General features: G+C 37.8%; 1 protein-coding gene across 2 annotated transcripts in view; it reads left to right on the top strand.

The window, feature by feature from the left end:
- PRKAR2B (protein kinase cAMP-dependent type II regulatory subunit beta) overlaps positions 1–14,956 on the top strand; it is a 108,602-nt gene that overhangs the window by 24,107 nt on the left and 69,539 nt on the right. For both annotated transcript variants that reach the window (XM_058523382.1, XM_058523387.1), the window contains exon 2: positions 3,128–3,163. In XM_058523382.1, coding sequence (XP_058379365.1) covers positions 3,128–3,163 — 36 coding nt within the window. The remainder of the gene's footprint in view (positions 1–3,127; positions 3,164–14,956) is intronic.

Here is a 14,956-nt window from a genome sequence, read left to right as displayed (position 1 = left end):
ACATGATTTTTTGAAATAATGAACATCTATTAGTAAAATTCCAAACAAAATTTAAAAAACCTCACAAAATTCCTTTGATTTATGTTGTAGAAAACTCTATGTATATTAAAACTGCATAAAATAATTGTGTTTAGATATAAATAGTGTTAGGATCTAGGCTCAGATGGTTATAAACTGACTTTTTTGCCAACAGGAATGTCCAGTGGGATATTTGAAAGTAGTGCGGGACAAAAGTTGTGGGATCCGGGACAGTTGTTTGTTGTCCAGGACTGTCCTGTTCATTGTCTGCCAAATGCCAAGGATGTCCTCTGAATTACTGTAGCGATTGAAAACGTTGCCCCGTGAATTTAGAATACACTTTCTAGATGGCGATGCCACTTGTTGAAAATCTCTGCCTTAAACACTTCGGAAGGACACAGAAAGCTGAGAGGCCCCAAGAGAACAAAGACCTCCCAGCATTTCACACCAGAAGCTCTAGTGCTGTGATTTCATTGTCTCGAGAGGAGAGGCTAGAACGAGAGGAGAGGCTAGAATGAGAGGAGAGGCTAGAACAAGAGGAGAGACTAGAGTGAGAGGAGAGGCTAGAGCAAGAGGAGAGGCTAGAGCATCTACTCTCTTTTTGCCCCCAGGCTGAGATGTGTTTTGCTCTCCTCCTGCCTTTATCAGCAGGCACTATCTATTCCACATTCCTGTGGTTAGAGTTTCTTGCCGCCTCCCAGTTCCCTGTCCTTGTAGCCTGCTGGGGAGGCTTTGTTTAGATGGGGTTCTGAAGCAGTTGTGAAAAAGTGGTTTGAAAGTGTCCAAGAACACTCATGGAAGTGTTTTTTTCTTTTATGTGGTAAATATACATAACATACAATTTATCCAAGGAAAGGTTTTTATGTAAGTAATTTGTGACTTTGCAAATTCGTGGCTAAATTATTGTGGTATATAAATGAAAATTTTATCTCTCTTGATCAATTTGGAGGATATAATTTTGCTATAGTATTTGAATAATTGGGTTTGTGAATTATTTCACAAAGTTAATCTTTAATAACAATGGAAATCAATATGGAACGAAATATTTACCTGTTATTGTGTGATTTCAGGAATCAATATTTTTGCTTTCTGTTCTCTATGAGGCAGCATTTTGGTGCTAGATGCACCTAGGTTCAAATTCTCCAGCTCTGCCACAGGGTTGCTGTGTGATCTAATCAGTGTCTCTGAATCTTACTGTAAAATGTCCTCATCGGCAATGTGGCAATGCTGATATTTAATAGCATTGTTCAAGGATTAATGTAAAACGTATGACACAGTTTTCTTCTAGTACTTGTTCCTATGCATCTGTATTTTTCATGCAGTATAACCATGGTGCTGAAAAAAATTTTAAGTCTTCCTTTTTGTTTTTGGTGAGGAAGATCGGCCCTGAGCTAACACTTGTTGCCAATCTCCCTCTTTTTGCTGGAGGAAAAGTGGCCCTGAGCTAACATCTGTGCCAGTCTTCCCCTACTTTGTATGTGGGTCATGGCCACACCATGGCTTGATGAGGTGGTATAGGTCCCCACGCCGGATCTGAACCTGCGAACCCCAGGCTGCTACCGAAGCGGGGCGTACCGAACTAAACCACTACGCCACCGAGCCAGCCCTTAAGTCTTCCCTTTTTACTTGACCTATTTACATAGTGTAAACAATTTTTATAATTACTGTTTTAAAAGTTTTGAAATATTAACAAGTATTATAGTAGATTGATGACATTCTGCCACTAAAATATACTGTGTAGTACATGATGTCCTTTCTGTAGATAATATGAACCATAAACTTAACGTGCTTCTCTTAAGGAATAAAGTTTTTCAAAACTTCACTTTCTGAGATACCTGTAAGCAAAACCAAGAAGGAACAACAGAGCCAAGTCGAGTCTGGAGAGTGGGCCCATGGTAGACTTACCAGCTGAGGGATGCTCTCCCACACGCCAGCTTGAAAATGCAGCCTTCAATATGCAGTCATCCCCCCTTCTTCTCCGGGGGTATGTTCCAAACCCCCAGTGGATGCCTGAAACCACGGATAGTACCAAACTCTATATATACTACTATGTTTTCTCCTATAAGTACATACTTATGGTAAAGTTTAATTTATAAATTAGGCACAGTAAGAGATGAACAACAATAACTTCTCTTCGGCATATCTGAATTGCCGGCATCACTACTATTGTGCTTTCGGGCCATTGTTAAGTAAAATAAGGTTCGGTTACTTGAACACAAGCACTGCAGATACCAGGACAGTCCCTCTGTTAATCCAGACGGCTACTAAGTGACTAATGGGTGGGTAGCCTATACGGCCTGGATCCGCTGGACAAAGGGATGATTCATGTCTTGGGGAGGATGGAGTGGGGCAGTGCAAGATTTCCTCACACTTTTCAGAAAGGCGCACAATTTAAAACTTACGAATTGTTTGTTTCTGGAATTTTCCATTTAATATTTCGCACTACTATTGACCACGGGTAACTGAAACCATGGAAAGTCCTCTGATAAAGGGGGACTACTGTACAGATTTGCATGTCATAGATCTTTGGGTTGCACAAAAATTGTCAAAACCACAAATATTAAATCTGAGACTATCAAGGGTATTATTGTACTTTACCTAATAATGATCTCAGTATATGTGAGCCTTTTGTTTCCTGATTTTTTCATTGTAAGAATGATGCTGCTGAATAAATGTAGACATATATTGTTTTCTCCTTCTCTAGTAGTATTTCTTTAGGATAAATCTCTAAAAGTAGAATTTATTAAAGGACACAAACCTTTTATGGCACTTGACGTAATTCCAAGATTGTTTCCAAAGATATCACGTAGATTTACACTGTCCCCAGTTAAGTAGTTTCAGCTGTCTAAAACTCAGGATTTTTATTTGAAATGTTTTGGGGAGACTAATTTAACAGGTGAAATATTAATTTTAATTTCTATTTCTTTGGCTACTAGTAAATTTAAACATTTAATTTTCATATATTTGTGGTATTTCCTCTTGAATTATTTGTTCATTCATATTTTCCTCCTATTTAACTTAAGGGATCACTTAACAATTTAGGTTCTTTTCAGGGCTTTGGATAGATTAGATTTTTATTTAATCATATTAATCTTCTTTTTTCTTTTAGCTCCAGTAATAAACCGATTCACGAGGCGTGCCTCGGGTAAGTCTGACTATATTATGGATTTTACTTACTAATGGTGACTTTTTTAAATGATAGTCATATTGGACAAGAAAGTATGAAGAGAATAATTGCTTTAGAGTAATAATTTATTTGTTAGTCATTTTCCCAGAAAATACATCCATCTGATATAATCAAGAACTTGGAAATATCCTTTGAGGGCTAAACTTGAATAATCACACTGTGTGCACTGAGGCTGATGTACCTTTGTAAATGGAGACTCTCACCCCGACTTGTTTATTCCTGCTCTTGATACATGATTATCTGCATGGTTATTTGATTTTCCAGCCACAGTTTAGAAGCAATGTTTCGAAGATGGGTGAAGGACACCCTAGAAACAGTGATGGATGAGAGTTTTTAATAAGGGACATGAAAACTCTTAAAATACGTGGGGCCATTTAGACTAGGAGCAAATTACTTTACATTTGTTAATACCCCCGAGGCTGTTGCTGTCTTAAAGCCGATGCGTATTCACCCTGATAGACCTTAGCCATTAACAAGTACTTACATTAGCTTCACTATACTGTGTACTACCTCTCTTGGCAGGAAAGTATGGGACAGAGTTGAGGGCATTTCTATCCAAAATGGTGTAAGTAAAATGAGTTTAGGCATGTAAATGGAACAGTATTATTTGGAAAATTCCCATCTGTGGAATATCTTCTCTGAAGATAGAGAGCAAGTGGAGTGTTACTGTGTTTGGTTTGAGAAAATTACTCTTTCTTTTGAATATAACTAGAAGTTTTTTGTTGTAAACACAAGATAAACATTTCCAACAGATCATCTTTGACGTTTATTTAATACAAATGAGTAATTCATTTCATAAAATTACCTTATTTCCATCTGTGCTATATTATTAAAGGTGTTTTAAGGTCGAGCTTTATTTTTAATTTTTCAGCAGTTACTAGTGTAATTTTCTCTTATTATGTAGTGACCAGGTCGATAAGGAAAAAAGACATAGATTAGGAAAATGTGCTGTATTGGGATAGTATCTACGTTACTCTCCTGAGCTTTTTGTAATCTCAAGGCATATTTATTTTAAATGCTGGAAACAGAGTAGATTGTGATGCCTTCAGTGTAATGAGAGATCAAGTTTATGTCAGTAAGCCATCAAACCTTACCCCAAAGTAGAGCTGTCAAGTGTGATCGTATTCTAGTGTACTTTGTAATCTTTTATGAGCAGTGGTGGAAACAAGAGGGACAACAAGAGAGAATCAGTAGTGTGATATCTTGTCTTGATGATGCAAAATTCTTTCCGTAAAAACATAGTTAAGAGTCTCAGAATAAATTATCTCCTTTTCTCCCCAAACTGTATGACATGAGACGTTTATTTCTGGGCAAGTTCCATTAGTATTTTAGCATTTGTTGTACAATATACTTATCATCAATTGGTGGGTCAGGGGCTCCAGTATGTAGGTTAGTTTTGAAACACCGTTATTGCAGTTCCCCCGCCACCACTAACTCTGTGTCCAGTGTATCTCAGCAAATTTGGCTGGAAATGTAGACAAGATGGAGTGCCAGCAAAGAGAGATACACATTAAAGTCAAATGTTGCATTTATTCCTAGAACGACAGACAATGGGAAATGTCAGTGAAAACAACAGGAAACAATTCGATTTAAAGAAAAATAAATAAGGTGATATCAAGTTCAGGAGTTGTGTTATATATAACAATAAGCTTTAAAAGAGTAAAAATTGTTACCCTAATAGTATAACATGCTGGAAACCATTATGGGAATATAATAAAAGATTATATATATATATATATATATATATATATATATATATATATATAGTATACCATTCCGTCAACCATTATGAATCTTGACGTTGATTATTGGAAGGAAAAGAGAACTAACGTATGTAGTACCCCTGATCAGGTACTGTGTTAAGCATTTTATATAAATTTTCAGTCTCTCAGGCAAGGGAAATAAAATTATATATACTACCTTAGATAAAAAGAACAGTGGTATAAGAAAAAAAAGGAATGGGACCTATTTAATCATCTACATGTCAGTAACTTATTTTAACTTTCTTATTTTTTATAAAAGTTTGTCTAAAACTTTCCTGGCAGAGAAGAATGTAGAAACAGTCTTAAGACGTCTTGAGGAGAAAATTCTGGAGTTCTTTTGTTAATTTAATTTAGTGGCTAAAAATAATTTAGTAGTGGAGATACACGTCAATTTCTTTTACAGAAGCATTTCCTGAATATAAAAAAAGTGTTTACTTAAAATACAGAAATTCATATATGATAATTAAAAGTGTTTGTTAGGATATGTTTTTCTTATGTAGTTGTTTTCAGAAATAAACTTTAATGTAAGACCTGTAATTTAGGGGAAGAAAATAAGGTAAAATTAACCAGAAGTCTATATGATATAAGAGTTTGTTTCTTATTCATCTCTTTTTAAATAATAATTACAACAATAAATGCTGTATGTATATATTACAACAATAAATATACTTTATGTTGTACTAGGTATTTAGTCACTATTGATTGAATGAAAATAAAAAAATAATATGTTCTAATACATTTCTGATCTTCTGACTGAGTTTCCTAAATGTTTGAGGTTTTGGCTTTTGGTATTCATGCTGCATCTATCAAAAATAAGTATTTCAACCTGAATAATTCAAACCAAACATTTCTCCCTTTTATGCCTTTTTCTTTTGTTATGGTTCATGAGGATGAGAGGAATGTTTATACTAAGAAAGTGTTTGACAAATACATAATTTAGGATCATTTTTACACTTTCCTCGTGTGTTTTCAGGTCCTGCCCACAAACCTGTCAGTTTTTATTTCTCTAAGTAAAAGGAATCAGTTTCACTCAGTATTTTCAAACAAAATTCTTAGAATCTTAAGAGTTTGAGACGTTTCAGGGTTTCATAAGCTAGTTTTCCAGTTGGTACAGGAGTGAAAGGCACATAGTAGAGTATGATGAGTGGAAACCAGCATAGATGGGCATTGGAGAATAGGGTCTTGCCTTATGGGTTAGATGGGATAAGTTCTACAAAATGTGATTGAAGCTGTCAGATGTCTTCTGAAATCTAGAGAAAATGTATCTTGGTATCTTCCTGACAGCACCCCATAACCTTAATTTTATTATTTATTTATTGTTATTTTTTTTTTTGAGATATTGACACATAACACTCTATGTTTAAGGTATGTAACGTTGATTTGATACATTTGTATAGTGCAATATGATTACCCATAACCTTATTTTTAAACAGCACCCCATCTTTTAAACAAAAGAGAAAGAGATACTGCTTTTGTTCTTTTTTAACCCATTTCTACTCTTAGTAATCACTTCTTATCAGTACGTCTTTTTAAATACACCGAATTCATACACATAATCTGTTTTAGAATTTTGATGGAATTAGCATTGACAGTTTGGGGTTTAATTTTTCTTAAAAGTTATTATGGGCTTTCTGTTTTGAAAGATTATTCTTTTTGGTGGAAAAATGGAAATATACCATTTATTGTTGTAATTATTAAAAACTAGTGGTAGCAATAGACATAGTAACTCAGTAAATCTTCGAAGAGTAAAACTTTAAGCAAACGCCAATCCTATTGCTTCATTGTTCATCTAGCATATTATATGGGAAAGACCCTAGGGTGTCTACAGTATACAGACTTGAGTTCAGGCCACCCATTTATTGTGTGAATTTGCGTGTAAGTTATTTACCTCATTGAGTTTTGCCTTCTTATTTCCTTTTCTTTCAGTTAGGGATCATAATGGCTATAGTGACGCTTGTTGTGATGGTTAGGTCAAATGGCTTATAAAAAGCAGAGTGTCTAGGCTCTCAAAAATGTTAGCGGTCGGCCATGTTCTCCTGAACATAGTTTAAAACAAAACAAAACAAAACAATAAGACCCTCAGCCCTGTGCATTAGCCTGTCATAAAAAAGCCTTAGAGCGTCATAACACTATTAGATATTCATCCTTATAAAATGGGCATCTTTTTATTTTTTGTACATTACAGTTTTTGAAACGATTATAATGGTTTTCCTCTGTGGTTTTGTCTCTGAATTTAAAAAAGATGCAATGTCTCATGACTCTTGAGACAATGCCTTCCTTGCAGCATGAGGTCAGACCTCTCTGAATTTTTTTTAACCCCGACATTTTATTTTGAAAAAAGTCAAACAGAAAAATTTGAAGAATAGTTCAATGAACACCTTTATCTAGATATCCCCGTTGTTAGTGTTTTGCCACATTTGTATGCTCTTTTCCTTCCTTCCTTACACCTGCACATATATACACTTTTATTTTTTTTATTGAACCTTTTAGGAATCCTAAATACTTTGTCTCCTATGAACAAGGACATTCTTCAACAAAACATAACACTGAAGGAATTTAACCTTGATATAATGCTATTATCTAATACACAGTCTAGAGTCCAGTTTTCTCGGTTGTCTTGCTACAGCCTCTCGCCCTCTCTCTCTCTCTTTTTTTTTTTGTGAGGAAGATCAGCCCTGAACTAACATCCATGCTAATCCTCCTCTTTTTTTTGCTGAGGAAGACTGGCTCTGAGCTAACATCTATTGCCAGTCCTCCTCTTTTTTTTCCCCAAAGCCCCAGTAGACAGTTGTATGTCATAGTTGCACATCCTTCTAGTTGCTGTATGTGAGACACGGCCTCAGCATGGCTGGAGAAGCGGTGCGTCCTTTTGCACCTGGGATCCTAACCCGGGCCGCCGGTAGCAGAGCATGCGCACCTAACTGCTAAGCCATGGGGCCAGACCTCTCTCTCTTTTTTTTAATTCGAGCTCATTCAAGGATTTTACATTGCATTTAATTGTCATGATTCTGTTTTTCTTGCGTTTCAGAAATCAACGTACTGAAGTTTTTGAAATCTGCCTTGTTTGAGTTCTGAAGGCTGTCCCTAGCAATGGTGCAGTTCCCTGTATCGCCTGTTATGAATTCTTAGATTGCATGGGCACATCCCCTGTCTGGTCACTGTGCCCCATTGATGTCCGTGGAATCTTTGTATTGTTTTCATGGACTACTGTTGAGCAGTACTTCCCCTAATGAGTAATTATTTCTTATAATAGAAGTGAAAATTGACCTCCAAATTATGAATTTGCTAATTTTCTTTTCTCATGTAGATAATTAGCCACTCTTCAATTTTTAGCCATAACATGAGCATTGAATTTTGTAGTATATTTTTAACAGGGCTAAAATTTAACAGGGCTAATAATTTTCCCTGAACTAGCATTTGGAATAGTTCAGAGGTGAAATTAAGTCTTTAAATCTCACACACCCACTGTGTAAAATGACAGATTAAAAACTTAGTGAAATGACCCAAAACAGGAAATGATTAGTCCCCAAGAAAGTAGTGAAATAGCAGAAGTTCAGATGTTCTCTTGAATCCAATTCAGGGAACATATGCTTCCTTGATTCAGGGAACATATGCTTCCTTTTGTTTTGTTTTGAAAATATTTTGTAGCCCTGGTGTTCATTGTTTTTACTTTAAAGTTATTTGATGAGAGCTTTTAACCCCTAAATTATTTTTTCCCAGAGGTCATTCTCATATTCTCAAACTAATTTGCTGGTATAAATATATTTACATTTATATTTCGTTTTTGAAATGAGCTTCATTTTGGAAGCTTACTTTGGGTTTGGTAATCTCCAACACTAGATAATGCACACCGGGAGAATACTACTTTAATTAACTTAGTAATTCATTCAGCAGACGTTTACTGAGTCCCTTCTGTGTGCCAGGTATAGTGCTAGGGATGCGAGAAGAGTAAGATACGGCCCTTAGCAAGTTCACAGTCTAGCAGGGAAGCTGGCTGTGCCTCAGAGTGTGGTAAATACCATCATATCCACAAAGAGAACAGGAGAAAACTTACAGTTCTTCGAGGGCGTGGCTCTCAGAAAGGGTGCCATTTGAGCTGGTCTTTATAACATGGGTTTCAACAGGAAAATAAGGGGAGTATGGGGCTTTATCACTAAAAGCTAGCTGTTTCTATTATAAAGTCCTTTGTCATAGTATGCTGCTCTGCACTTTGCCTCTGCCATCAAGCAACTGTGGCGTGGAGTAAGCAGGTGCCCAGACAGCAGGGGCTTGTGGCGGGTGGTTATTCCCGCCTTTAACTTAGCACTGCTTCAGAATGTTCTTGTCTCTCTTACCGGTGGAGGCAGCATGGGCTCTAGATTCAGATAGACCTTGGTTGGAAGTACCAGCTCTGCTGCTCACATAGCCGCTTATTAAAAGTGTATGTGTGTGTGGCCTTAGTCACTTTCTAAAGCTCAGTTTCTCCAGGTATCAAATGGGGATAAAACCTGTCTGACAAGATTATTGTAGTGATTAAACCGTAGATAATCCATGAAAAACACTTAACACAGTATTCTCTCCAGTTTGGTTTCACAATATCAGCCTGTTGTCCAGGTGTGTCTCCTGGATAGTAGTCAGGAGCTTTCAGGAGCCTGGACTGGATGTAGACATGGGTCAGAGGTAGCTTGTGGACTGCAAAGCTTGACATGGAAAATTCGTTAGAAAGATGACACCCGGAGTGAGGCTGAAATCAAGAGTCAGACAGTTCAACTGAGACACCAGGCTAAACTAGAGGTGCCAGCACTGAGCAAGGGAGATGAGAAGAGAGGGTGGAGGGTCGACCTAGAGAGGTTCCCAGAGATGCCAAAGCACAGTCCCTGGGGCTCTTTGTCCAGGCTTTTCCCTTAGGTGGGGCAGAAATGGCTCCAGGCCACGTCATGCACCTGTTATCTCTCTCTGTCTAGGCTAATGTTAAAATAAACTCTCCCTGTGATTTGTTACAAGTAAAACCAAGTGAACAGAGCAAGTGCTGTTCCCGCCCTGTCTGCAGCCTCTTCCCTCTCCTCCTTCGTGCTCTAGCAGGATTAATTTACTGGTACTTCTTAAGCATACCATTTTCTTGCATGCCTTAGCATACTGTGGGAAATAGAGCCCAGTGGAATCTATGGGAAGTGTTGAGTCTCTGGCTCTTTTTTGTTAGGCCCAGGAATGCTGATAAACTATCTCAAGGCCAATGAGAAATTCGATTATCTCTTTAAGTTCATTGCATTTTCTCCAAAGTTCTCTCTGAGCCCTCCAGGGAAGGGAGAAAGGAAGGCCGTAGTGAAAACGTGATAACAGTTCAGGGCCTGGCGGGTCGTCTCTGCTCCTGCCGTGTCCTCAGACTCTTTCCTCCAGCAGTTGCCGAGGGACCTGGAAGATGGCATGGGAAGCCTGTGTGGTGCACTGAGCCCCTGGTGTGTCCTGGGTACTGGACACTGCCTATAAAACAGACATGAGCAGACAGAATGGACGTTTGAACTTACCGCACCCAGTCTCTAATTATCAGAGTTGAAGTCACTACTCCACAAACTGTCTGTGTGAAGGACCAGTTCCCACCCCCTCCCATCCATTGCAGACCGGTACTTTTGTAAAATATAATAATATTGTCATGGCGGTATCAAATGGCTGTAATAGTTCCCAAACACGCCCACTCTCTGTACTTAACCTTATTGTGAACCGCTGTGGTTTGGGTGATGTGACCTTGATATGGTCTGTATGAGATATGAAAGTTCTCATAAAAAGCTTTTATGTGAGAAAATTACACAGTTATCTAAAATAACTAATTATTAAAACAAAACCAAAAACCTTATTTGGTTTTGCTACTTTGGCATTTTGTAAGAACAGATTGCAATGTGAGAATGGTGGTATGTAGCAGCCCTGCCCCAGGTCCATGATATTGTTACTTCTGCTGTCTGGCGTATGCCCGTTCATATTTGGGACACTCCACAGGCTTCACTTGTCTAGCCTTGCTACAACTCACCCCAACCATGTTCCCTACCCCTCAGCATTATTTCTGTCTGGATGCCATCTACGTATTTAGTATGTACTCATGCTGCTGTTACTATTACACATCATTTGATATTGTGGTTGGTTGTTCACATGTCTCTTTCCTGCTACTCAACTGTGAGCATCATAATTAATGAACTGACAGAAAAGGACATTTCTGGATGAAGTCAAAGGAAAAATAGAATGTGAAGTGAGATAGTGGGGCTACTAGAAGGATGGGAAAGATTTGGCCAGATGTGTATAATGGGGTTTAAGATGCCTGAGGTAAGGACTGGCATTTATGCAGTTATAGGGTAAGACTGCTCAAGTGGATGTTGGATGAAGTTTTATTGGAGTCAAGGAAGCAAAAAAATTTGAGGGTGGGCTTGGACATTGAAGTCTTGTGGATGATGGCAAAACTGGAGTGCAAAGAAAGCTGAGAAGAGGTGCCTGAGTGCCGTGGATCTTAGAGGAGCACTGGCGCTTGTGTGGGACACCAAGTAGTGGTCTGGATGCCAGCGTGGGGAGCCATGAGGGTCCCTCCCTGTCTTTCGGATCCCACTGTGCGCAGGGAGTGGGACCTTCTAAGAGAAGTGGTGTTCTTGGAGAAGAACTAGGTTTCAGCTAAGGCGGAGAAATGTCAGAAATGTTTTATAAAAGCACTTGAGGGTGAGGGAAAAGTGTTGGAAAGGAGGGTAGGAGTGGATGGGAGGAATCCACAGGTCAGCGATTCAATTGAGCAAATATTTATGGAGCAGTTACCATTGCCAGGCTCTGGGCTGGGCATTGGGTACAGCAACAGCAAACCCTCCCTGCCCTCGACGTACTCACATCATGGGGAAGCTTAAAGGAGTGTGGAGATGAACTTGGGGAAAAGGTGGTTGTCTGGAGGATTTTGCACCTTGTGGATGACCAAGGATGACAGCAGAGAAGGCATAGTTGGATCGAGCGTCTTTAGGTTCTGATTTGTTCACTATGAATGCTTGTTTAACTAAACTTTCTTGAAGTCTAACTCTATCAGGTTCCCAATGAGAGCACTTTAACTTTCTGATATTTACCTTAATTACAGAAGGCAGTATGGTGTAGAAAAGGGCTTCGATTTGAGGCCATTCTTTCATTTATTTTTCAAATATTCAGCAAAGGCCTACAGTCTCTTTGGCACTGGGCTGGGCCTGAGACAGACAGACATGGTTTAGGATCTTAGTTGCATCATTTATTAGCTAATGACCTTGGGTAACTTAAACTATCTTCTGTAAAACCGGGTTATTATAATTCATGAAGAGAATGTAGGCAAAGCTTTTTTCTTAGGGTAGTGCTTGACACATAGTGAGTGCTAAACTGTTATGTATCATTGGGCTCAATTTGTCAAATTTTAATCTAATAAAAATGCCATAATAGTATCTCTGTTATTTCCTCTTACACCTTATCCCGCTTAATTTTAATTGACCAAATTACATAATGCAGCTCCCCGCCCCCGCCCCCCAACCCCGGCTTGTAATCGGATTGAACCAGCTGCTTCTTGGAGCTGATTACTGGAGAATGTTCCTGTCATTGGGGTCTGAGTTTCTGAGAACCCAACAGTGTATTTTATACTAGCTAATCATTTAATCATGTTTTCTGATTTTTTAAAATTAATGATAAAACTGAAAACCAGAAAGTGTATCCAGGTCTCCTCTCTTTTTCCCCAGTAACAAGCAGGGTTGCCTGCGCCAGCATTGCCACCTTCTTTTCCTATGGTCTTGAGTTACTAAAACCAGAGAACATTGATTTTGTTGTTGTTTTACATAAGGCAGTATAATCAAACTGCTAAAAAATTAAAATGTAGATTAATGGCATATTATTGGCAGAATGGTAGAAAAGAGGAGCCTTTCATTTGAAAGACTAAACAGCTTGAATAACTGTATTGTTATACCTACTTCAAGGAATTATGAATATGATCGTTTGTATTGACCTCTATCAAAAAAGGTGGAACTGACCCTCTCCTTAGATATTTTAAAAAAGAATTCCAAATTATAGCTCCCGTTTAAAAACAGATGTAGATAGGTTAGTATGTTCATTGCATAATATAAAGTAATAGGGTACAGATGCAGAGTGTTCCAGAAAGTGTACACGGCTTTTATGCTGTGAGGTCATTTTCAGAGCTGAGTTTCAGCAGGTTGCTGAGTGGTGATCTGCAGTAGAAACTGAAAACTTCAACTTCTCATATCTACTCTTGTGGCTTTCTAAAAATAAACTGCTACTTTCCAAGTTACCTTTTTATTTGATATTTTCACTTTATTTGCATTTTGTGGCCCTATTAGTGTTGCTTTTCTTCAGTGCATTTATATGAAGGGGACGATTTAATCTATTTTAAATACATTTCTTAGATTTGAGAGCTGTTCTTGGAATTAGAATAATGAAAAGGCTTATAATCCAGAATTTTATATATATATATATATATATATATATATTATTTTTTTTTGCTGAGGAAGATTAGCCCTGAGCTAACATCTGTTGCCAGTCTTCCTCATTTTTTTCTTGAGGAAGATTAGCCCTGAGCTAACATCTCTGCCAGTCTTCCTCTACTTTTTTTTTTATATGTGGGTCGCCACCACAGTGTGACTGACGAGTGGTGTGGGTCCATGCCTGAGATCCAAACCCTCGAACCAGGGCCGCTAAAGTGGAATGTGCGCCAAACTTAACCACTACACCATGGGGCTGGCCCCCAGAATTATATTTTATTGATTAAAAAATAAATATTTCTGTTGTATCACATAGGCAACTAAATTAAAAGTTAAAAGAAATTAAAATTTTTCTTTAGTTAAATCATCCTTTTAGAAGGAATTCTTGATATTCAACTACATAGCAGTGGGACCAACATCTCTTGGATGCTTGTTGTAGCTACAGGAGAGTCACACTGTGTGTCTCATCCCAGACAGAGATTCTGAAGCAGAGATCATTATACGTTTTGAAGGCAGCCTGTGAGTCCTATTAGAAGATAAACGGAGGCATATTAAAAATTTTAAGAGTTTATTTGAGCAAAAATAGATTCGAATCAGGCAGTATCTAATCTAGCAGATAGAAAGGAGCTCTGAGGAGCTGTACAAAATGAAAGACTTTTATTAGCAGAAGGGAGCAGGAACACGGAAGCTACACTAGGCAAAAAAGTCAGTTGGTTATTACAAGGTTCTTTTCCTATAGGGGATGGCAGGGCTCTATCAGACAGATGACCTAACTAGGGCAGCACAGGTGATTCCTGCTTAACTGGTTTAAGATTTTCTTTCTGGGAAAGCCAAAACTGTAAGTAAGTCTCGGTTTGGTGACGTGGGGCTTAGCATAAGCAACTCTATTTTGGGCCTGTTGTCTTGTTTTTAACAGTCCCAAGTGTTTTTCACGAATTTCTCATTCCCTAAATTTTTTCCTTCGCTTTTATCAAAGAATAAATTTCTCTAACAAAGGATGGATCTCAAAAGTTTGAATAAGGATCAGTTATTTTGGTTATGAACCTTAGTAGTCTAATTTGTGAAAGTAGATGATGATGATAATACTAAAATGTACGCTGAGTTGACTGCATGCCAGGCACCGTTTCTCAACTTGGCTTTCCCCATGGTAACCCACGAGAATCACTACTACCATCTTTGAGGGAGGTTTTCCTATCATCTCCATTTTACAGTTGTAGAACCCGAGGCACAAAGAGTTTAACATGCCCAAAGTCATGTTCTTTTTATTTTTTAGTATTATTAATTTATTCTTTAAAATTGACTCAAAACTAGTTTTTAATTGTTTTATTAAATGGGAGTTATGGGCTAGCAGATATAAAATGATGTGGATACTTTGTAGCCAAATCATGCAGTTGTTTGTGAGGATTCTGCAGGAAATAAATCAAATGACTTCTAGCTCTTTTTCCCTGTTATAATTTTCTTCCTGAATTTTGAAATGATATTAAATATTTTATACACTAAATTCCAACAAAGTGGAGAAAAAGCAAAGGTTTACAGTAATT

The sequence above is a fragment of the Diceros bicornis genome, chromosome 3 (assembly GCF_020826845.1).
Source record: "Diceros bicornis minor isolate mBicDic1 chromosome 3, mDicBic1.mat.cur, whole genome shotgun sequence".
Lineage (NCBI taxonomy): Eukaryota > Metazoa > Chordata > Mammalia > Perissodactyla > Rhinocerotidae > Diceros > Diceros bicornis.
The sequence above is the reverse complement of the archived record's forward strand: the minus strand, read 5'-3'. Positions and strand labels throughout refer to the sequence as shown.